Source organism: Periplaneta americana, chromosome 1 (assembly GCF_040183065.1).
Source record: "Periplaneta americana isolate PAMFEO1 chromosome 1, P.americana_PAMFEO1_priV1, whole genome shotgun sequence".
Lineage (NCBI taxonomy): Eukaryota > Metazoa > Arthropoda > Insecta > Blattodea > Blattidae > Periplaneta > Periplaneta americana.
Genome location: NC_091117.1, coordinates 125,034,962 through 125,060,493, shown reverse-complemented (window position 1 = coordinate 125,060,493; position 25,532 = coordinate 125,034,962). Strand labels below are relative to the sequence as shown.

Below are 25,532 nucleotides of genomic sequence, written 5' to 3'. Positions count from 1 at the left end.
GGAGGAATCTGAAACGCAAGAAGACGTCTCTGAAACGCAAGGGGAGGACTCTGACACGCAAGAGGAGGACTCTGAAATGCAAGAGGACTCTGAAACTCAAGAGGAGAACTCTGACACGCAAGATGACTCTGAAACTCAAGAGAACGCTGACACGCAAGAGGACTCTGAAATGCAAGAGGAAGAATCTGACATGCAAGAGCAGGACTCTGACACGCAAGAAGAGGACTCTGAAACGCAAGAGGAGGATTCTGACACGGAAGAGGAGGACTCAGATACGGAAGAGGAGGATTCTGAAACGCAAGAGGAGGACTCTGAAACGCAAGAGGACTGACACAGAAGAGGAGGACTGAAGATAGTGAAGGGGAGAATTCTGAAACGCAAGAGGACGACTCTGAAACGCAACAGGAAGACTCTGAAACGCAAAGGAGAACTCTGACACGGAAGAGGAGGGCTCTGACACGGAAGAAGAGGACTCTGAAACGCAAGAGGAGGACTCTGAAACGCAAGAGGAGAACTCTGACACGGAAGAGGAGGACTCTGACACGGAAGAAGAGGACTCTGACATGGAAGAGGAGGACTCTGAGACCCAAGGGGAGAATTCTGAAACGCAAGCGGAAGGCTGTGACACGCAAGAGGACTCTGAAACGCAAGAGGACTCTGAAACGCAAGAGGACTCTGAAACGCAAGAGGAGGACTCTGGCACGGAAGAGGAGGACTCTGACACGCAAGGGAAAGACTCTGAAACACAAGAGGAGAACTCTGACACGCAAGAGGACACTGAAACTCAAGAGAACTCTGACAAGCAAGAGGCCCCTGAAACGCAAGAAGACTCTGACACGCAAGAGGAAGACTCTGACACGCAACAGGACTCTGAAACGCAAGAGGACTCTGACATGTAAGAGGAAGACTCTGACACGCAAGAGGAGGGCTCTGACACGGAAGAGGAGTGCTCTGACACGGAAGAAGAGGACTCTGAAACGCAAGAGGAGGACTCTGAAAGGCAAGAGGAGAACTCTGACACGGAAGAGGAGGACTCTGACACGGAAGAAGAGGACTCTGACACGGAAGAGGAGGACTCTGACATGGAAGAGGAGGACTCTGAGACCCAAGGGGAGAATTCTGAAACGCAAGCGGAAGGCTGTGACATGCAAGAGGACTCTGAAACGCAAGAGGAGGACTCTGAAACGCAAGAGGAGGACTCTGACACTGAAGAGGAGGACTCTGACACGCAAGGGAAAGACTCTGAAACGCAAGAGGACTCTGAAACTCAAGAGAACTCTGACAAGCAAGAGGACCCTGAAACGCAAGAAGACTCTGACACGCACGAGGAAGACTCTGACACGCAACAGGACTCTGAAACGCAAGAGGTGGACTCTGACATGTAAGAGGAAGACTCTGACACGCAAGGGGAGGACTCTTACATGCAAGAGGACTCTGAAACTCAAGAGGAGAACTCTGACACCCAAGGGGACTCTGAAATTCAAGAGGAGAACTCTGAAACGCAAGAGGAAGACTCTGACACGCAAGAGGAGGACTCTGAAACCTAAGAGGAGGACTATGAAGCGCAAGAGGAGGATTGAAACACAAAATAATATACGAGGTAAAGTCAAGAAGATGTGAATTAAAGTCATGGTCCATGTATATAATGCCTAAAAATAGCTATTGATCCTTTGTTTTTAAAGTAATATATTTAATCTGTAACTAAAGTCAGTGTATTGTTATTAGTGTCTCTTTGTTGTAACCTATTGCTTTAAAAAGAATGAGTTTATCTTGTAATTTTAAGTCAATTTTTCCTCTATCTGTTTACTGTTTCAATTTGTTTTTAAATCTTTTGCCCCTAGTATTATATATTGTCCTTCAAGAATTTTGTTATTCGTTAGTTGTAAGTCATTACTTGTCTTATTATTTTAATTATTGTACTTGTTCCTGAATCACGTATGTAACTTGTAACCGTTAATCATTGCTTGTAATATCCCGTTATTACTCTTAACTATTCCATTGTTCATGAATTAAGTATTAATTTGAAAGTGAAAGTCAAACTTTGTTATATTCATCTACTATTGATTATATTTTTAAGGTCGTGTATTTACTGTGAAATGGTTAGACATTCTTGTATATCTTTTGCATTGATTATTCCTCAAACATCTCATTAATCTTTAACAGGATGCATTCTTTCATTAAGGTGCATTCTTATACATATTTCACCTCAGGGTGAAATAGGGTTTATTAAATTGAATAATAAAAAAAAGGAGAACTCTGAAACACAAGAGGAGGACTCTGAAACGCAAGAGGAGGAAACTGAAGCGCAAGAGTAAGACAGTGAAACGCAAGATGAGAACTCTGAAATCCAAGAGGAGGACTCAACACAGAAGAGGACTCGTCACGGTAGAGGTGGACTCATCACGGAAGAGGATGCCTCATAATGGAAGAGGATGACACATTATGGAAGAGGATGACTCATTATGGAAGAGAAGAACCCATCATGGAAGAGAACTCATCATGGAAGAGGGCTCATTATGGAAGACGACTCATCACGGAAGAAGACGACGACTCTTTACTAACAGCAAGAATCTTTACGGGACATCGAGATGCTTTGCGGGACACTAGGATTCGTCAGGGGGCAGGAGGTTTCATCATGGGACAGGAAAAATTATCACGGAAGAAATATGTGGCCTCTTCACAGGGCAAAAGGATTCAAACGTAAACAGAAAGGTGAGACGAGGGACCCACGCCCGACACTGGGGCTCTACGCGCGAGACGGTGGCCCTACGCGCTTGAATGGTTGCCCTACGCGCGAGACAGGGTTCTACGCTCGTTATGGCACCCATTATACACATATACACGCCACTTGACACGCGCCAGAGGGGAGCCGTCTGTATGAGAGAGCGGCCCTAGTCTTAGGGTCCTAAGCGCGATACGGTAGCCCTTATACACATATACATATACACACGTACACACACGCTACACGGGCACCATAGTACGTACGATAGGGGGGGCCTCACGCGCTAGACGGGGGTACCAAGCGCGAGACTATACTAAAAGCCAGGTTATGAACTGACTAAACCGGAAACAACGTTCTGTTTCTCTCCTTACAAGCTCTGTTGCCACAAAGTCGCGCGAGATTCAAAGCATATTCGGCATTTGTCACCGATATGTTTAATATAATTACTGTATATAGTTGTCGATAACACTATCAACAATATTAGTAATTAAAATTACTGTTTTTAAGAAAGCACGAGCAAATGACGCTGGTACGAAATGCGACAAGTAATACACGTGGTAGTGGAAATGAACTGGGAAGTTTGGCTACACTCTCTCCGTGATTTCGTTGCCAGATTTTCGTTAGCAGACGAAATTTTCACGTGAGATCCAATGAAAAGCTCCGTACGCCTTTTCCCCTCCAACCCCCAACACTCAACGTGTCATTGCTGCAGAGTCTACCCCTCTAACCCGCACTTTCCCCTCGCCCTGCCAACTACTTCCTGTTTAGTCGGTTCATAACCTGGCGTTTAGTATAGAGTCCCAAGCACTAGAAGGGGGTCTCACACGCTACACGGGGGCCCTACACTCGAGCCAGTTTCCTACACGTAAGAGGAGGACTCTGAAACGCAAGAGGAGAAATCTCACACGCAAGAGGAGGACTCTGACACGCAAGAGGACCCTAAGACTCTGACAAGCAAGAGGATGACTATGAAGCGCAAGAGGAGACCTCTGACACTCAAGAAGAGGACTCTGACACGCAAGAGGAGCATTCTGACACGCAAGAGAAGGACTCTGAAACGCAAGAGGAGGACTCTGACACGCAATAGGAACATTCTGACACGCAAGAGGAGGACTCTGAAACGCAAGAGGAGGACTCTGAAACCACAAGAGGAGGATTCTGACACGCAAGAGGACTGTGACACTCAAAGAGGATTGTGACATCAAGAGGGCCGGTGGTGCCAAGAGGACTCTCCGGAGATAAAGACAGATCAGTATAGTACATGGAATACATAATGACAATGCATTTAAAAGGTTATCTTTCGAACGAAAGAAGGAAGGAAATGAAAGTTACGAACCGTATTATTTATAAACAACACTGAAGTACAGAGTAGGATAGATCTCTATTTATTTGTCTATGGGATAGACGTCAACAACCCGAACTGTGAAATGAGACATCTTACAAAATAGTAAGATGTTACCTCATCATGTAGAGGAGTCGTCTGGAAGTTGAATGACATTCGTTAAACATATATTAATGAGAAACAAGCTGCCCACATGGAAGGGAGGTTGGGTTGGGCAGGGCGGAACTCGACATGCAGCCACCTCCTCGTGGTGAGTTCTGGGTTGTTTCAGTCCATAGAAAATGACTGAAGCAAGCAAAGAGCTGCATTATAATTAATTATTATCAATGATGATTCAATTACCACCACCGCACCAGCCACTACTCCCATAGAAACGAGTCAGCCATTCCTCTCCCAGCATCACTATTTTGCCTGATATATTTTGTGAACTTAAACACAAATTAATTAACTAGTATTTTATCGAAGAAACAAACGTGGCTGAACTGTTTGTTTGCAAACAGTAAGATTAATCGAGAAAAAATTTGAAGAACGAGCAGAGTGAGTTTTTAAATTTCCGAGATTTTGTAATGCACTTCCCAACCTGGTATCGTAATATACCATTGTGTTTGTCTTTCAAACGACTTGGTTACAACTAGATAGCATAAGTATTTAACTTGGAATGATAAATTAACTGTATCAATCATTTTAGGATATGGTATACGTGAGTACCATAAAACAGGGCTACTTGCACACTCTGGGGCTACTTGGTCACTTATAGATCTATTATTTTAATTTCTTTTAGGTCACTGTTTTTTTTAGTTAATTTCTTTTGTCACAGGTACAGCTTGAATAAAAATGGTGCATACGTACGGAAGGACCCCAGACTCTAGAGCTTACAAGAATATTAAAGAATAGGATCTTCAAAAAGATCTCGAAGCTGTTGAAGCTGGTATGTCAAAAAAACTGGCAGCAAAAACCTACCAAGTGTCTCATACGACGATTACTCGGAATGCTCTTGGTAAGAATATGGGCAGTGTTAGACATCCAAGAGTCAGTGGCATAGCCAGACTAATTATTTTGGGTGAGCCAAATATACGGGGTTCAGAAAGTACTTGATCCATCTACTGACAATGCCGCTGTCATCAACTCTCGTGAAAGTCATTCTCAGAAGTCTTATTTAATAACATGCAAAATTATGATGAATATTCATGCAAGGCATATCAATACAAAGGTTCATAAGGTGAACTGGAGCCGTCGAGATTTCCTAGGAACGAATCTGTTTATGACTGATGATAGGTCCTTCAACAAATCCCAACTTTTCTCCCTCTCGATGGATAAAATTGCTAGATTACGAAGCCTTGTGCTTGACATGGTTGTCATAATGCAGATGCAGTTGTGATGGGATAGATCAGTATAATTTATAAAACTTGGAGTAGGTCCTGGAATGCCAACACGTGTTTATATTCTGTAATTTAGAATATACGTCACATATTCATTTATTTCATTAGGGGACATAGTTTTACTAGAAGTTCCTTTGTTTATGTTTAACACATAGTTTGAAGATCCATACAAGTCAACCAGTTCTCGCAGCATTTTGAAGTTCATGAAATCAGAAGACTTTGGTTCACAAGCTGATACTGCTTGACAGAAAACAGAAGTTTCTTCAAACCGTCTCTTCATTTCTGATATGACATAATACCAACACCAAATTGAGTTTATGAGCATAACAATTTATATAAAGGCAATAATTATTAGCCATCTCCCTTATTTTTATTTGTACTCCACTTGAATGACCCGACATCACCGAAGCACCATAGTAAGCCTGAGAAACAATTTTTTAATATAAAGTCCAAGACATTTTAGCTGATCCTCTATTGCATCTGCAAGAAATGTAATTGTTTTAACTCAATGAAGCCAATAAATCGCTCTTATATGTGCACGCCATCAACATATTGGAGGCAAATGGATACTGTTCTTTCATCCCTTGGTCTCTAGCTTCGTCTACTAGTAAACTATATAATCCATTTGATTTGTCATTAATTCTGAGGCTATATCTTCAGCTATGTTGGCGGCTGATATTTCCAATAATTCGTTTTGGATTTGAGATGAAGTATATTTTGCGTTATTTTTAAGACTATTCATGTTGTAATTTAATGTTTGATTTTCTAATTTAAGCATTTCTAACAGTTCCTTCAAATTTCCAGCATTACATCGCAACAGTGACATCTGAGTATTATCGTCATAATTAGTCTTCTCCCTTGTCGTCATAGTCGTCATTACCATTATCATTAAGTGATTCCCTCTCTTCTAGAGTTAAGCCAACCAGTGTATTTCATTGTCTAAGATAAGAATTCCTATCAGTGGAGAGAGCAATTATGTACAGCACTCCCAAAATGTTCAGTATATTTGCAACTGTGATTATAATATAAGCAGCTATCTAAATTATGTTTATTTTATTATAACCAGCGAGGGAAGTGAGACGGTATGTGATGGTATGGAATACCGCCATTGGTTTCTATGGCCAGAAAACATACCATTAGTGAAAAATGACATACTGTCACTGAAAAAATGTGATCGTAAAAATTTGCTTATACATTTCTTCACAGCAAAGAGTACTATCTGTTTGCTTCTTAAATCTAAACCACAGCCTTCTGGAACTGTATTCAACGTGTATTTAGACATCTTTATTTGATAAGCTCAACCCCTGGAATGCTTATAACAGTAGTATTTCAAGTATAGAAGGCTGTGGTCTGTAGCTTGTGGTGGCCATCGTTGCCAATTTAGTGACTGTCATTTTTTGTTGCATTTTTTTATTTATAATTAAGTAAGGCACTTTGAAGCTTTAACATTATTTTAAATGATAAGTCTCAAAGGACATTGTAAAATAATCTAGTAAATAACTGAAGTAACTTTAAATTATTTTATTAAGAAATGTAATGTGTTGCGTAAGCTTCAAAGATTTGCGTTACTGACTGCACAAAACAATTTATTGTATATATCATTTATGTCTATGTTGTAAGGGAGGCGGTATGCCTATTTTTAAATCGAGATATGTCAGAGGAAAATCTCGGGGTAGCATACCGCCTCTGTTTTTTTCCACTTCCCTCACTGATTATAACTAATACTACCTTTGCCATTAGGTAGAAACACAAATGATGTTGCTTAATTAAGTTTCTTTACGAGGTAAATACTCTTAAGATTTAGATTAAGAAGAATTTTATTTTCTATAATAGGCCTAGGAATCTAATTAATGCAGTTTTATGGTGTTCATTTCTTACATTAGTTCAGTCTTTATGCTCATACTTTTCATCCATACTTTACTCTTTAGATATACAGTAGAACCTCTATTATCCGTGGTAATGAAGGGAATGGACTGAACGGATGATCGAAAAAATCGGATAATCCGTACCATGAAAGATTTTATTTCCTCCATGGTCTTGTATTTAACTCGCTAGGTAGTGGATCAGAAGTTCACTAATTTAAGCCTGGTTGTCAATGACGGGTTCTTAAGGAGCAAGGAAGTCCTTTGTAATGACTGTCTCAGGAAAGATAGGAATAGTCTAAAGGAGGTCTCATGTTGTAGATTTACATAATTTTTTTACACTTTATTCTTGTTTTTTTTATTAAATCGCGCAGTTGTAACTCCAATCTCATATTCTGATGTCAGATGAGCCACAGTTTCCCTTTCTCAAATCATTCAAATTATTTCCATTTTTTTCGATACTTAGCACAACACGTTTTCTACAAACATCCGTGGAAGACATTTTATATACAAGTTATATTATAGAACGACACTTTGAACAGTAGACAATGTTGTGTAACGATAAAGGCTTGTAATAACACTCTCTAGCAAAAACATGTAGAACCTACTTGCACAAAACAGTACTTCATATAAGTTATTTATTTCTGAAGAAAAAAAGAACGAGAAATAGACAGTCGGATAATCCGCCAATCGGTTAATAGGGTGACGGATAATCGGGGTTCTACTGTATTGACATAAAAATAATTGAGATTAAATAAATAGGCCTACATAGCTTACATATAAAATTAACTGTATGCTTTACCTTACAATAAACACCAAATGAAGGTTCATCCTTACAGTCCATTTCCACGGTCATAATTTCAAATTCAAAAGAAAGATGATCTATTGGTATCTTATGTTTACGTGCGTAATTCTGAAGAACTCCTGTGAGAAATGATTGTGTGAAATAGAAGCCAGATAACCAAAATACTGTTGGTGTGCCTTGGTCAATCCAGTCTTGCAGAAACTTTAATCTGTAGAGCAACAAATACAATCTAAAATTAATAGGTAAACAGTGGAGAGACAGAAAAAAAAACCTGCTTGTTAGATTCATGATACAGGTATGTAAGAAAATATTTCTGTGACGTGACAAATGAAAAAACATTCGCATTTTGATGTTATGTTTAATGGATTATTTTACAAAACATAGCTTCTAATTCATCATTCTGTTTTCCACCATCTTATTATTTTCCAATTCTAAAAATTTCCTTCATTGAAGTTACAGCACTGAACCTTAATAAAACATAAGAATGCTGGCTGGACTTCATTGGGAAGCAAGAAAGCAAATGGAATATATTCAAGCATTTGGGCATTAGATTACAACTACCGGTACTACTACATTAATAAAACTAATATAATTCAATTTAAAACCACTTCAAATTTAATCTCTGAAACATTAGACACAACTATCAAGAATATACCCCTACTGGAAACATCAACAACCAAATTGCTTGGTTTGCATATTATTATATAATACATATAATATATACATATATATATATATAATATAATTATATATTATACTGTATATTAAACTGGAAAAATCATTTTAAAGAAATAACCCTCAAACTTAGTTAACACTGCTTTGCGATTAGGTTGTTAAACAACTTCTAAACAGCACTATCTTAAAGATTTATTTTGCCTATTTTCATTCCATTATGTCCTATGGAATAATATTATGGGGAAATTCTGTACATAGTAAAAATATATTCTTATTACAAAAAAGAGCAATTAGAAAAATAGTTGGAGCAAAGCCTAGAGAATTATATAGATTATTATTTTTTCCATGTTGAATCTTTCGTACACTACTTTTAACACTTGAATATAAATAATTGATTAAATGGCGATCTTACTCGTGTTAATTGTGTAAACATGTGTGGCTTACAGCTGTTTCGGTGCTTCTTCACACCATCCTCAGAGCCTACTAGAGACTTTTTTTTTTTGTTTTAAATTAGAGATACTGACCTTAACAAATCAGTACATAAATATAGTACTCTTTAATAAATTTCCTCTTATGTAATGAAGAAAATTTTCCAACTAATTCAGCCATACATAGTATAAATACCCGCAGAAAGAATGATTTTCATAGACCACCATCGAATTTATCATGCTATCAAAGGAGAGTATGTTACATGGCAACAAAAGTTTTCAATAGTCTTCCTGAGGACATTAACAATCATAACCAAAACCCTGCACTATTTAATGTATAAAAAAAAAAAAAAAAAAAAAAAAACTTAATATTTCACACTTTCTATTCTGTAGACAAATTCTTGACAATTCACAGTACTGTGGAAACATTTTGGTACATTTAATACATTATTAAATGGTAACCATATTGTATAATATGTTATTGTTATTAAGTTATTAATTCTGTATATATTTCATATTTGCATTTTTATGTGTTAAACATAAAAATTAGGCATGTTCTTTATTCTATGCTGTAAAGCAACTGTAAGAATATTATGGAACGAATAAATCTATCTATCTACCGGTATATCATTTACAAGGCTCAGACATTCTACAACAATTTTGTATCTTTTATGTCTTTCACATACCTACGAGAGGTGTTCAATAAGTAATTTTCCCTGAGCTGTGAAATTTATTGTTATTAATTTACACTCACCTACTTTACACATCCTTTAACTTCATCCATGGCCTACTTCTCCACGTAATCATCTTCGATGTTGAGACATTTGTCACATCTGTGTATAAAATTTTGAATGCCATGACTCTGGCTGTATAAAAAACGTCGCACCTCTATCTCGACCTGCCCATTGTTTTGAAAACAGCGACCTTCCAACCATTTTGTCAGTGCTGAGAACAGATGAAAGTCGCTAGGTGCGAAATCAGGGCTGTAAGGTGAGTGTTAAAGGTGCTCCCAGCGAAACCATGCAAATTGGCATTCGGTTTGGTTTGTAGTATGAGGTCTAGTGTTGTCATCAAGGAGGAGGACACCTCAAGTGAAGAGTCCAGGGCGCTTGTGATGGATTGCAGATTTGAGATGTTGTAAGGTTGCAAAGTAATAATCAGCGTTTTTGTTTCTCGTGGTTCAAGAAAGTCAACAAGAAGAACTCCTTTGAAATCCCAGAATACAGTCAAAATGACTTTCCCTGCAGAGGAAGTGACTTTGACTTTTCTCTTACTGGTGAAGTGCAATGTTTCCATTCCATGGACGTCACTTTTGCTTCAGGGATATAATAATGCATCCTGGATCCTTGTCTGAGGTGTCCTCCTTCTAGATGACAATATTCATCCGAATACTGCAAACCAAATTCAATGCCAAATTGCACGGTTTCGTTGGAAGCACCTTGAACATCCAACTTACAGCCCTGATTTGGCGCCTATCGACTTCCATGCATTACCAACACTGAAGGAGTTCGCTGTTTCCAGAATGATGGGCAGGTTGAAACAGAGAAGTGCGGCATTTTTATACAGGCACATGTTCAAAATTTGGTACACACATGGAAGAAATGCCTCAACATTTTAAGGTGCTTATGTGGAGAAGTAGGCCATGAATGGAGATAAAGGATGTGTAAAGTAGGTGAGTGTACATTAATAATAATAAATTTCACAGATATGGGAAAATTACTTATTGAACACTCCTCGTTTTTAGTATAATGAATTGCCAGATTTGACAGTATGTAGGTATTCATAGTTTAATTTATTACACAAGATACAATAATACACGGTGATTCCAAAAGAACTATACAACTTTGTAAGCTTATATGAATTTATAGAAAACATACAAAGCTGGTTGCAATATCATCTGATAGCAAAACTCGTCAAGTTTTCACTGACATAGATTTGCAGTACCTAGTTCTGTCGCCACGTGCACTAACATAGTTAATTTCAAAATGGCTGCTTTCACAGGTGCAGAGCGAGCTCGCTGTGTTTTTTTGTTTGAAGAAACGAAATCTGCGACAGTGCTTCAGCATAGATTTCGTACCCAGTATGGCAAGGATCCTCCTACCAGGGCAACGGTTTATTCTTGGCACCATACTTTTGTTGAGACTGGCTGTTCTACTACCCATGCCAAATCTCCCGGACATCCACATGTGACCGATGCTGTGGTAGAACAAGTGAGAGGAAGCTTTGTTCGAAGTCTTAGAAAATCAACGTGGAGTGCTTCTCGTGAGATTGGGATTCCACAACCAACTGTTTGGCGCATTTTAAGGAGACGTTTGCACTTAAAACCATACCGATTTACGATGGTGCAACACATTACTGATGAAGATATGGATCGACGGGATTTATGTGTAGAAATGCTTGGTAGGATTGAAGAAGATGAGACATTAATGATCCACGTGATCTTTAGCGACAAGTCGACATTCCACGTCACTGGTAAAGTAAATATCCATAATTGCAGAATCTGGGGCTCTGAACCTCCACATGTTCCTGACAGCCCAAAAGTGAATGTGTTTTGTGCCTTAAGTAAAACTAAAGTGTACGGCCTCTTCTTCTTCCAGGAAAAAACTATCAATGGTTTTGTCTATCTGGATATGCTACAACATTTTCTCATCCGACAGATAGATGAAGATGATCAAGAAGGGGAAATCCAAATCCAGAGGATACTGCACCTCCACACTACCTCCAAAACGTTCTTGATTTTCTCGACTTGAGGTTTCCTAGTTGGTAGATCGGTCGTGGAGGACCGACATCATGGTCACCTCTGTCCCCTGACTTGACACCGCTTGATTCCTTCTTATGGGGCTCCTTAAAGATCAAATGTATGTTCCACCCTTACCTGCCAATCTTGCTGAGCTCAGAAACTGAATCACCGCCACAGTTGAGTTTAGCGACGCCAGATATGCTGCAGCAAGTTTGGGAAAAAATTGAGTTCAGGTAGGATGTCTGCCGCATGACCAACGGGAGTCACATTGAACCACACTGAGTGAAAACTTGGTGAGTTTTGTTATTACATGGCATTAAAACCAAATCTGTATGTTTTATAAATAAATTTCTATAAGCTTACAAAGTTGTAAAATCCTTTTGGAATCATCATGTATAATATTTTATATGCTTTCTGCATATTTGGTAAAATGAAACGCCAGATTTATGATATACTCATACTTTAATTCACTTTGCAAGTTTTATATTTCAGTTAGTTGAAACATTTCGAAGAGATGAGTTATTTGAAAATATAATATTTATAATAATCTTTCTTTATTTAACATGAATATGTACGATTTTCAGTAATTTTTTATTTGTTCTGGAGGTCTGGCTCAGGACCACGCAGAGTCAGGGTTAAGTAGGTACTGGTGGAATGATGATTATAATGGTGACAATAAATTCCTCACTCTCACTTTGTCTACCACAAATTTCTTCATGAACCAGGCGGAGATCGAACCTGGATCATCACGGTGCAAGGCAGAAAGGCTAATCACTTGGTCACAGATGAAGTTTGAAAATATAGTTATACCCAGGTAATATTACGAGAACTGAACATTACTTTCACTATAATTCAGTTTCAGGTTTTGTATTCATACTGTACATTTGTTAATTCTAGAATTTATCAACTACAAATCAATATGTGATACGATATAAGAATATGTTCTGTAAATAAAAATGTTACATTTTGTATTAAAACAAATAGTAGTCTATGGCATGTGTACGGTATCTACCATCCCTGACTCTTACGACAATTAAGAATCAATACTATACATTCACAAGTAATGGTGTAAAGCCACCATTTCAGAAATAGGACAAACATGTGATAAGTAACATTATGCTAGTACCAATGGGAGGAGGACAATGTCACACTCTGCTACAATCGAGTCTGAGTCCGCTAGCTAGAACTGTTATCAGTTGAATCATAACAGAATAAATTTACGTACAGTATTCTTCTTCTTCTTAAGGCACTGTAACTTAACGTATTTTGATCTTCTCAACAATTTTTCTCACTCTTTTTTGTTCTGAATGCATATTCCTATGTTATCTTATGCACACGTCAGAATCATTCAAATCTTTGGCACTTAACAAAATGCATGACATACCACCCATATATTTAATTGGTCCGTAAAATCTTTTTTCTATTGTCTTTTCAAATACTAGTAGTTTTTGTTTGTAAAAATCCTCGAGCACCCATGTTTCACACATTATTGAACAAAAGTATCCTACTATTATTTTGTGTTGCAGCCATAACACATGGTTACTTAAACAGTCAGGCTCCTTCATCACAAGACAGGGAAATAATCTAGAACAGGCTATTTGAATGAGGTGCTACCTAAAATATCCGAGAACTTTTTTTGCAGAAACGCGAATACTTACTTTAAATTCTGATTTCCACCATAACCTTCAAAGTAGTCACCTTTGGTTTGTATACAACGGTTGCAGCAATTTTCACATGTTTTGAAGCAATTGCTAATGTCTACCAGCATTAACATGTCCTTTCAACTTGAGTTTCATTTTAGGGAAGAGGTAAAAGTCATGGGGGGGGGGGGGAGGTCAGATGAGTAGGCAGGATTAGAGATAGTCACAACAAGCGAGTTGTGTTCAAACCATTATCATGGTAGTCTCTATTCTTCCACTGAGGCTATTTGTATCTCACATTTTTTCTCAGCTGTCTCAAAATTTCGCAGTAAAACTTCTTGTTGACAGAGATCAACTGGAACAAATTTCTTATAGTACATACAATTCCTTGAATCTTCCACAGATTGTCGGTCAGCTTTGAAATGCTTAAAATGTACAAGTACTTGCTTGGCTTGAAGCTTGCTCACAAAAAGCCTTCTTCAGCATTCGGTGGGTTTCAGCTGCAGTTTTGTTGGGCTTGAAGCAAAATTTAAAGTAAATTCTTTTTGGAATATGTATTATACAGCTTTAGCGTGTTAAATACTGTATTACAGTACCTGGTTTACTAGTTTCAACCATCTTCAGAACTGATTGGTGCTGGTCTTGGCATCTTTTGTAGCGTTTCCTGTGGGGGTGTGTTTGTGTAGTGTAATGCATAGTCAAATAGTGTGTGTGTTCTGAAATTGAGTTCTGTGTTGAAATTCTCAATGCTGTGAGTCTTTCTTGGAGCATTGAATTTCTAAGAAACATTTTGACATATATAAGCATAGAAAAACATTGCTCTGCCTCTAATGTCATCGGAATTGTAATTATAATCTTCGGAAATCTTAGATATTCTCCACACGTTTCAACTAAGTTTCTCTCACGTACGAAAGAGTAGAGTCCATTGGCTCCGAACATGCATCTGAACTCGTTCCTACAACAAATCACTCCCAATTCTGTGTGGAGCTTTTCCCGAATCCAAGAATGTGTAAACTTGAACTGTTAAGTTGAGGTATTTGTGAGGGAAACACTATACATATCTTGGAAAATATTCTGGCAGAAACAAGTTAGCAGCTACGAGATGACCTGTGAAAGAGAACCTTTCTTTTGCTATTATTATATTACAGACTTCTTTGGCGTCCATGATTCTTGGAAACTTGCCTTCTTGCCTCCACTTTGTTGGTCTCTTTTCTTCAGGATTATTTTAATTTGTGCCTATATAATTTCTATTTTTTTTTTTAATTCACGTATGAACTGTTTTGTGTTTCCTTTAGCGATAATTTGGGTATAATTCTCTCATTTGCATTTGTATGAAGAGTATAGCATGTCAACATGAGCCATGATTTGATGAAAGCGTCAGAGTCAAAATACAAAATCATCTTTTAGTGTTCTTTTCAACTCAGTTATCTTTCTATTGTGGTTTTGTGTTTGATATCTCCCTGCATTTTGATTGTCTCCATACATTCCAGGAATTTTTCTCTGTATTCGTAAACAGTGTTTACAGTGCAAAAGTGAAAATTCCATCTTGTTGGTACAGGGAGAGGAGAACATTAGTTCTCTGTGGAGAATTAGAAAAGAATTAACAAAATCCTCCAAGGTTACCAAAAATATTCTGACATGTCTATTGATTGAGACTTCATTTGCCATGATGAGATTCAGCTGATGGGCGTGGCAGTAGGCTGTACGGTACATATTGAGCATTTGGATAGAACTCGTTTATTCTAATTAATTTATTAACTAGTGGACTTACTCGTGTTAATTATGTAAGATTTGTTCGGCTTACAGCTGTTTCAGTGCTTCATGCACCATCCTCAGATCCTACCCCGCAAGATTCAAAATGAATCGTTAATTCTCTTTTGTATTTCATTACTGCTCCCACTCATGATCATAAGTTTGAGCAATTAATTTATTGGGGACTTCTGCGACATGTCGATCAATTTCCTCCTTTATGCACATACACAAAGATTCGACATTTTGTTCAGGACGGTTCTTAAGGCCCAGCACCTCTCTACTGGCTTTTCATTTACAATGTATCGGTAAATCGCAACTAGTTGAGTAGCATTCGATATGTCTGTCGTCTCATCAGTCATGACTGCTAAAAAGTCAGCAGCATTCTTTATTTATTTGAAATCTCATCATGACATACATAAAAAATGGCTCGAAAGATTTCGTTCTATACAGTGTTTGATGTGCCCCTAAACACTGTTACTCTTTCCAAATGTTCCTTAAGAGCTGCGTCCAATTCAGAACTGAAATTGATGAGGCCAAGAAAAATAACATCATTTAAAGATGAGTCTCTGTCATCGTGACCTCTTAAAGCCAACTCCAAAGCTCCATAAAACTGCATACACATATCTGTTCTTGACAACTTTATCATTGTGAAGTTCAGCAGATGGTTTATAACTTCAATCCAATTGTGTCTGTATGTTTGTTTGACCCAACACTGCTAATTTAACATATTGTTGATGTGTGCAGCTGAAGAATCGTGTTTATTAATTCTTTCATTCATGTGGTTCAAATCAATCATGCCTGCTTTTACTATTTAGGTACTACGCACAGTCCTAAGTTAAAACAGAAAAATAAATAAAATTCATTAAACGTACTTGTTTTTGTCAATGAAAGTTCGCTGCTGAACAATAGGCAATGAAAACAAAATACAGAATCTTTTATATTGCAGCCGAATGTTGCATCTTTCGTAAGTCTGACTGTTGAATTTTCTTGTCACTTCTCTATTACTGTTCTTTGTCACTTGTAATTTTAATTCATGTGTAGATCTACCCATCTTCTTTATTTTGATCTTTTCATATAAAGGTCTTATAGAAGATTGCATATTTAAAAGACTTTGCACACTATTCATTGTAACATTTATGATGGAACAAGCTAACAACTACTGCAGACAGCTTGAGAACACTTCTGAAAGTGCTCTTAACCCCACCTACGCACACTGTACTGCCTCCCTACCATGCTCCAAAGCCTGCCAGTGAAACACTACTACTATGCATGCTCGAATGGAACAGTGTGCAGCAAGTGTTGAGCAGTAAACGTAAGTCCCAGGTATCAACAAGACCAGTACAGGTGCAGTTTTGTTTTTACATAGTATTATAATAAAGAATTATGTCGCTCACGTAGTGTACTGCAGCTCATTGATATAAATTAAAAAATATGTATTATTTGAGAAGGTGGTGCACTGCAGCTGTGCTCCTTAAGAGAAATCGCCACTGTGTACAATAAATAATGTATAAAACACGTTTATAATATAAAGTAGTTTATTGCTACAAACTGCCCTTATTAAAGGGTTGCCAAATGGGTAAAGTGTTATAAACAATTAAATTTAGTGAATGTAAAATGTTTTGTTTATGAGCTAAAATATGAGGCTTACAATTTTTTTAAATTATACAATATTATCACAATCTCCAATCAATTCTTAAGTAAAGCACATTCATTGTTAAATCCATAAAGATTATTTCTCAAAATTGAAACAGACCTCCTAATAACGATAATGGCCAATTTGAGGAGGAGTGCTTTTTCTAAATCCACTGATGTCCAGAAATTAGCAAATAATTTTGGAATGGTTCCTCATGCTCTAACCACCAAACCCATTACTGTCAAATTGTCTAGATTGCATTTTAGTTTGTAATAATCGATTGTGGAGACATGAGTGTATAGCCTATATACATTTTTTTTTTTTCAAAATTAACCTCTTCTGGTTGATCATTATGAGATTCAAACCAGACTGTACGGTTCAGGATTACCGGTACTCCGAATTTGGAGTTTGGTTTAAATACAATTATATCTATGTGCCGAGTACTGCCATTTGTGGTCAGATCATGAACTTCCTCATACACAGTGTGGCCATGATTCCTCAGAGCTTAGACAGGTACCCAAGGCGTGTGCAAGAGTTTCGTGCTTTCTGCAGCAACACCAGCAGAGGGTACCATCTTGAGATATGCCTGGGAGCAGGGAACGCACCGCAGACACACCTGCTGTCATTTTAATTGCTTCTATCCATTCAGAGCACGATAAGCCCTTAGGATCATGAATCCATTTGTTTGCTGGTGTATATTCTCCATATAGCACGCTATCTTTGTCTTTATGAGGAAGTTGGCTCCACAGAATTGCTTTTGTTCTCTTACAGTTAGTTGTCATTGAACTCTTCTTGCATCAGCTAGAACGTTGTGAGAATTAATATTGGAGGTGGTAAATTGAATATCAAGATCTTCTAGACAATTTAAGCATTCATCATTGAGATTGCAAAAGTGATTTATATTATTATCGCATTGAAGAACATGACAAATGTTAATGTGTTGTAGTCTTGTTTGCCAGGCTGTACAAAAGAGTCCAGATCCTTTAAAAAGGCGTTCAGTGTATACAACATGTGGTCAGGGACATCTGTAGAAAGATGTAAAATTTCTTTAAGTGCTCAGAATTTTGTCACTATTTTGTGAAAAAGTTTAGGAATTTCACTTAATGGAATTATTTGTAGAGGCTATATGAGAAAAATTTAAGACTGTAAATTTCTGATCTGGACGAAGTAGTGGTCAAATAACTTGTGTTTCAACTATGTTTCGTAAATTGTTAAGGGTCTGATGTGAGTCAAAAGTGATCTGAGCCTTGTCCTTGTGGCAAGGGAAACTTGCTCGTTCCCTAAACATTGACTCGTACCATAAAGTAAAATATCATAAACTTGTTTCATAGTGGCTACAGCGCTGGACTTATAATCCTGTGGACCTAGGTTAGATCCCCGGCATACCCCTGATTTATAACTTGTGTAAGGCAAGACCATGGTCGAGGTAACACAGGGGTTTTCTCTGAGATCTCTGGTTCTCCTGTGGCATCCCAACAAATTTCATCATCTCATCTCATTGCGGGTGTAGTGTAGACCATCCTTCTCTGGCACACCCTAGGCATGGTCTCTGTCAGTAAATTGGTCTACATAACTGGCTTCATATGGGTGGGTGATGAAAAGTCCAGTACTCACCGTTAGATAAAAATAAATGTTTCATAACATACTGTACTATTATATCATTCGAGATATAATTTTATAGCTATTTTATTTTATGTCTTCCCAAACAGATCAGATTGTATAATAACAAACAAACATAGTGCATAATATCTTGTAAATATCTCTTTAGTTTAAAGTTATATAATTAATAATTACTTTCACACTTACCTCAAAAGTAGGTCAGTAACATAACTGCCTAAAGGTTTAAGTGAAGGATACGATCTGTTAGCCCAAGCAGTGGGAACCTTTCCCACCAACATGCTGTTATGCACTTCTTCCAATTCAGATGACATTACGACCAGGCCTTTCACAGCTTTCTGTACGTTTATTAGAGTCTCTCGTACTACTTCTATGAGTCTGTTGAAACGAATGAGCTCCTTCGAAAAGAACAATAATTAACAGTCATAAAATGTTAATGGAAATCAAACAAAGATGTATAATATATAGGCTATTTATAAAAATGTTAACAATTTTAGAATCCAGGCTTAATAATGTGAATTGTCAGAGTATAAAAAAAGAATTTGAGAGAAAACAAAAGCATTAAGGCAGAAACACACTGCTGTCATGTTTCGTGAGCTCACACCTATGGTGAGTCATCTGTCACTTGAAGAAAACGTGCTCTGCCTCTCCCTTATTAAACAGAAGATGCGGATAGCGCACTATTCTCGCGTCACCGCTGGTCATGTGTCACTGACGTCACTGTGACATTGAATCACATGCTGTGTTCCTCATGCAGAACACGTTTTCCTTTTCTCGCACATATTCGGACACATGATGGATGTATAGATGATTTGCGTAGTTAATTTTCTTTTGCTACAAGGGAGAAAAGCTAATTGATTTACTGAGAGTGCATGAAAACCTCTATAATCTAGATCAGGTCTGCACAAGGTTTGCACTCTCCAAGTCGGCTCACAACTCGAGAGCGGAATGCAGATATTGTTCTGCGCTCTGTATAAGAGTAGACTGGAAGAAGGGATGATCCTGTACAAAATATACACAAAAGGAAGTACTTGTACGAGTGTTCATGTTTGCAAAACTATCCAGTGTTTACAAAACTATCTTGGACTATTATTAATTAAGAAAGAAATATTAATTTTACAGAAATAATAGAAACTCTATAGCTACTTAAATACACAATATCATTTTGTTATATTTTTATTTATCAGTACATCAAAACGGGGTTTTATGCTGTTGGCAGCTGAAGGGAACAGTTCTGATCGTAATGAAAAATCAGTTACAGATGTTCGATGTCTGCCTTTATTAAAGTTGATAATAGAAAACAGTTGCTCACAAATATAAATGTTGAGTCAAACATAGTAATCATTTTCACAGCCAGCTTGTGTAGTCGTGGATATTATTGCTGAGGTTTAGTCTTGTAAAACTTAATCAGACTGGTCATAGTATTCAAATGGTCTTTAGCCCTTAAGCCACATTGAAGATCAATAAGTTCAAGCTGTAAATCGTATGACACTGTTTCAACTGGTGTTGAAGGAATTTATTGTGATAATCTTAAACTTCTTTCCAATTAAGACAAGATCTTGGAACCTAGAATTAAGTTCATTTTGAATTTCAATTATTATTTGCACATAATTGTTTAACATGGCTTCATCACGAGCAGTTTCTATCGTTGGAAAATGAGCCATATTACTTTCCCGAAACTGACTTACGAAAAGTTTAAGTTTATGACTGAAATCCCTTAATTTATTCAACATATCAACAATGAGCTTGCCTTTTCCCTGAAGAGAGAGATATTTAAATTGTTGAAGATCAATAAATTCTTACGTGCCCTATGTCATGTGATAATGCAACTTTCAACTCCTGAACCTTTTTACTGCGATCTTCACCAACAAAACCATCGTAACTCTATGTGTGGACTAGTAATGACGCATTATATTATGTTTTCCTCTTTCTTTCAAACTTTTGTGGCAGATAAGTATTGAATCCAGCTGCTGTGAAAAAATAAGCATTTTCCCATGCAATATTGAAAGAATTTGCCTGATGATCACTTTTCCACCTTTTAGATTCCTCCATTATGTAGCCGTAGATAGGCAAAGTGAAATAGCTACTGATAATACACACTACACCAGATAGCTGCGTGGACTATCCTCTACCTATAGCAGGCCTACGTCATTCCGACGTGCCTATTAACAGCTCGACTCGTACATATTTAATAACTGTTAATATTTCATCATAGTGCTCATCTGTGATTATTAACACATTTTCTATTTCTTTCCAAGCCATCTGACACCAGCTGATTTCTATAGTTATTTGAATCTAGATCAGGCCTGCACAAATGGCGCTCATTGAGCGTGGCCGCTCCTTTGGAGCGGGAGAGCCATTTAATAGCTCATAGAATCTATTGGCGTTGTTTTGATTCCACCAGTAATGAGTCTGAGAGCTTGGTTTTGAACATATTCTATGTCGTTTATGAAAGGTGAAGTAATTAAAATTTCTCCGCAGTATGTCAGCACTGGCTGTATAAACATTTTGTATGTAGTGTTCAAAGTATTCCTAGAGCATCCCCATTTATTTCCTGCTAGTCTTTTTAGAAGGGAGAATCTTTTACGAGTTTTTTCAGAAATATATTTCAAATGGTTGCTCCATGTTAACTTACTATCGAAAATAACTCCAAGATATTTGGATTCATAAGTCCTAGGAAGGTGTTGGCCATTGTATTGGATATTGAATTCTCTTTCTTTTTTACCGAGTGAAAATATTTGGTAGTTACTTTCGCTTAAATTGAGTGTCATCAAATTTGATGTATTCCATTCATGTAGTTGATTTAGAGCTTTAAGAGCAGAATTTTGAAATTACAGTGTAATGTCTTATCTCACGTGATTTCTTAACATTGCAATCGAACCTTTCAATGCAAGTAAACAAACATTGGTAATTATAGATGATGACAAATAAAAAGCCTTACAAAAATCAACAAACTGTTTCGGGATGGATTCTCTAGCTCCAACCATCAAGCCAATTACATCAATCTGTTGTAGTTGATATTTTTCTTCATAATAGGGGATTGTTGGCTTATAGATTAATTATTTTTCCTTATGGACATCTTGCACTTGACTCTTACAAATCTCAAAACGAACTTTAAGATCAATTATAAAACCTCCCCAATGGTCTTGAAATGCGATCACATCTATCCTACAAGTGCTGCCAGTAGTTGATAGATCATGAACCTCTTCCGAATTAGTATATGCAGTAGTACACAGTGCTTCAGCAATGACGCTTCTTACTTTATGATGTCTGATACTGCGCAAAGCCTTTCCATGCGGGCAAGAACCGAGGACGTGTGGGAGAGTTTCTATCTTGCTGCCATATTGCTGCAGCGGTTGTTGTCCACAGTCCTTCCTAGTATGGCACGAACTGCTGCTACATTACCAGCCATCTTCAAAGCGTCATGCCATTTGCTGCATGTTAGACCTTTGTGTTGAGTTATCCAGCGACATCCTTTCCTTTATGGGGAAGTACTGGTGGTCAGTGGCATACAGTAGCATGACGTGAAGGGAAGCAGTGCCTGTACATATGCCATTGCTCGACTGGGCTTCGATGCCTGTTGCCTACATACAGGGTTTCCATGGAATTGCTTCCCCGAAAACGTCAACACCACATGCAACTGCTGGTGGTGCATGGCTGGGCGAGCAGTATCAGCAGAGACTTTTACGTCATTGGAAAGAAAAGTTCAGTCTCCTTTAAGACTTAGGAGGCGACAAGGTCTTTCAGATCCAGTTCTTCATTACTCAATTTCTTGTCCTTCCATATTTTGTACCAAAGTTCCTACTCTGCTTCTAAGCTTTCGAAATGGTAAAAGCTATAGAATAAAGCTGCCTTTTCCTTTAATTCATCGATTGTCATGAGTAACATTTGCGAAGGATGTAGATACGAGGGGGATCCAGGAAATAACGACTGTTTTGTTGTAATAATTAAAAAAAGACAAAATTTATTTGAAAAAACAAAGTCTGTTACATAACTGAAGCTTCCTTTACTTCTCTACATAATCACCACCTACATTTAAACATTTGTCGTATCTGTTCACTAGCTTTAGAATTCCCGTGTTATACTCCTCTGCCGCCAGTTCATTAAGCCAGGTGTTCACTGTCTTCTTCAACTCTTCATCACTTCCAAAACGCATACCACCCAGAAAGTCTTTCAGCTTAGTGAAAAGGTGAAAATCGCTAGGAGAAAGGTCTGGACTATAGGACGGATGATCAAAGATTTCCCAACCCAATTGATCCAGCAATTCTCGAGTTGAAGCAGCAGTGTGCGGGCGGGCGTTGTCGTGAAGAAGCACAACTCCTCTCGAAAGCATTCCTCGCCTCTTGTTTTGGATGGCTCGCCATAGTTTTCGTAAAGTCTCACAATAACGATTTGCATTGATCGTAGTGCCTTTTGGCATGAAATCCAGCAAAAGAACACCTTTGCGATCCCAAAAGACAGTAGCCATGACGTTTTGTGTTGAGAGAGTCTGTTTGAATTTTCTCGGTTTCTTGAGTGATGAGGGATGATGCCACTGACGTGATTGGCGCTTGGTCTCTGGGGTGTTGTGAGACACCCAGGTCTCATCACCAGTCACAATTTGATCAAGAAAGGCGTCTGTGTGATATCGCATCAAGAATATCAATGCTGAGGCCATTCTCTGAGTTTTGTGTTGGTCACTCAGTTGCTGTGGAACCCATCGTGCACAGATTTTGTGGTAGCCAAGATGTTGCGACACAATTTCACCAAGCAAAGAACGAGAAATGTCAGGAAAGGCAATATGCAATTCGTCGAATGATGTGCGCCTGTCTTGCAAGATTCTGTCGTTCACTTTAGTCTTCAGGTCTTCTGTGATGAGTGATAGGCATCCGGGTCGAGTTTCATCGTGGACATTTGTTCGCCCATTGTTGAACATTTCGCACCATTTTCTCACATTTCTTTCATTCATTACAGTATCACCATACACTTCTTTCAATTGCCGGTAAATTTCTGCAGGTTTCAAATGTCGGGCATTCAAAAATCGAATCACACTCCTCACCTCACAGTCGGCGGGATTATCAATCACATCGTTCATTTTGAAGTAACACAAAATGCACAATGGCGACTTGTTACAACCAGTACTCACAACATTATGAGAACACATGTTTAGGAAGCCAGTTGACCTTCAAACAAGGAAGGGGAGTCAGCTGCGCGGCGGGTATGCGCGAACGGTCGTTATTTCCTGGATCCCCCTCGTATATCAATGCAAAAGCAGGTGGTTTGTCAGTAGAAAACCGTAATTCTAAAGAAGAAAGTAGAATCCAGGTACAGAATTATTGAAGATCTTTTCCAAAACTCCGATGGATCTGTTGCTGGAGGGTTGCTGCAGTGCTGCTACCTACCAATAATTCGTGGTATAGTCAGATCCAGTCCCAGTTGCTCGACAATTTGATTACCTTCTTTTAACACTTCATCAGTGATTTTTTCTTCATCCTCGCAATGGTGCCTAACCATTTCCACAATGCGCCGAATGTACAATGAAGCTTTGATAATATCCAAGGTCTTGGATTGGAGAGAGTTCACTACTGGTTCTAACACTACAGAGTACTGCACTTGCGCTCAAAATGACAGCCATGATGAATGACAACTTACAAGCTGCTAAATGCAACTGAAAGGTGCTTTTTCTTGTGGTGGCATTTCCTTCAGTGGAAAGGGTTTCTAACGCCTGCATTATTTGTATGAAGTGCTCCTTAAACACTCTGATGCACTCGTGTTTTTCAAACCATCTGATCTCGCATAAGCGTGGGATTTTTGGTATCAATTTTCTTCTCAAGACCAACTCACAGAAAAACGTAATAATGTTCTTTATGGTTCCTACAGTACTGCAGATTTCAGGTATTGGGTTTAAATAATTAACGACCAGATTTAGTTTGTGTGAAGAGCAATGAAAGAACAATGCGTGCTTGGACCCAATCTTCTTTGCCAGACATCAAAACCCAAGCCCACACATTTCTCGGGATCCAGTTCTTTTCTTATGACAAAATCGTCAATGACGTTCAGAATGGTTTTTGCATCATGCACTTCCAGTTTAACGAAGCCAACAAATTCCTTTTTGATTTCATCAGCTTCTTTATCGAAATACCGCAACCCTATGAATAACTGCTCCTTTCCCAGAATATCGGCAGTTTCATCTGCTAGTAAGTTATATGCATACACTTCTTTCACCTTATTGATGATGCTCTCCTTTATTACTAGTAGCAGTACCACACAAAGAAATGATTTCATTTTGAATCTGAACTGAATTTTCTTCCTGTGTTCAATGTTTTTTTTTTTTTTTTTAAATGATTGGTCTCCCACATCTATTCGTAAATGGCATAAATCTTTCAGCACTCCCTCGTCATGATGTTTACCCAGAAGTGGTAAATCGTACATATCAGCAGCTGATGTAACCCATTCAATTCCAAACCCTCTCTGTTATTCTGCACTTTCCTAATGACATATTCTAGAGCAAAGTTAAAAAAGTGTGTGTGTGTGTGTGTGTGTGTGTGTGTGTGTGTGTGTATCTAATGCTCTGGATTTAACAATGAAGTCATCATCCTTCTTGCTTCCCAATATTTTGATGGAAGGTCCACAATTGTCCTAAGAGTTTCACAATTAGACAGGTGCTCCATCTCCATGTCCTCTTCTCTGGTGCACAGTAAGCATTTAGGTGAATTCAGTACTCCAATACGATGAAGGTGTTTACTGAGGCAATCATGACCAGTAATCAATCTAAACATGGCCACGGCAGATTTTCGAGGTAGATCAGGAATTAGTTTTGGATCTTTGAATGATTCTTTCCATTTTGAATTTTGATGTTTTGCCTGTTCGCTGTAACGTATTCTTTTTATGACTCGCTTTATTGATTCATATGGGAACTTGAAATTTGTTTTTAAGTTGATATAAGTTCCTTTCTTTG

General features: G+C 38.1%; 1 protein-coding gene across 1 annotated transcript in view; it reads right to left on the bottom strand.

The window, feature by feature from the left end:
* Dnah3 (dynein heavy chain 3, axonemal) overlaps positions 1–25,532 on the bottom strand; it is a 367,976-nt gene that overhangs the window by 18,891 nt on the left and 323,553 nt on the right. Inside the window, exons 65-66 of the mRNA XM_069827040.1 lie at positions 18,785–18,993; positions 8,108–8,318 (exon numbers count right to left, since the gene is read on the bottom strand). Coding sequence (XP_069683141.1) covers positions 8,108–8,318; positions 18,785–18,993 — 420 coding nt within the window. The remainder of the gene's footprint in view (positions 1–8,107; positions 8,319–18,784; positions 18,994–25,532) is intronic.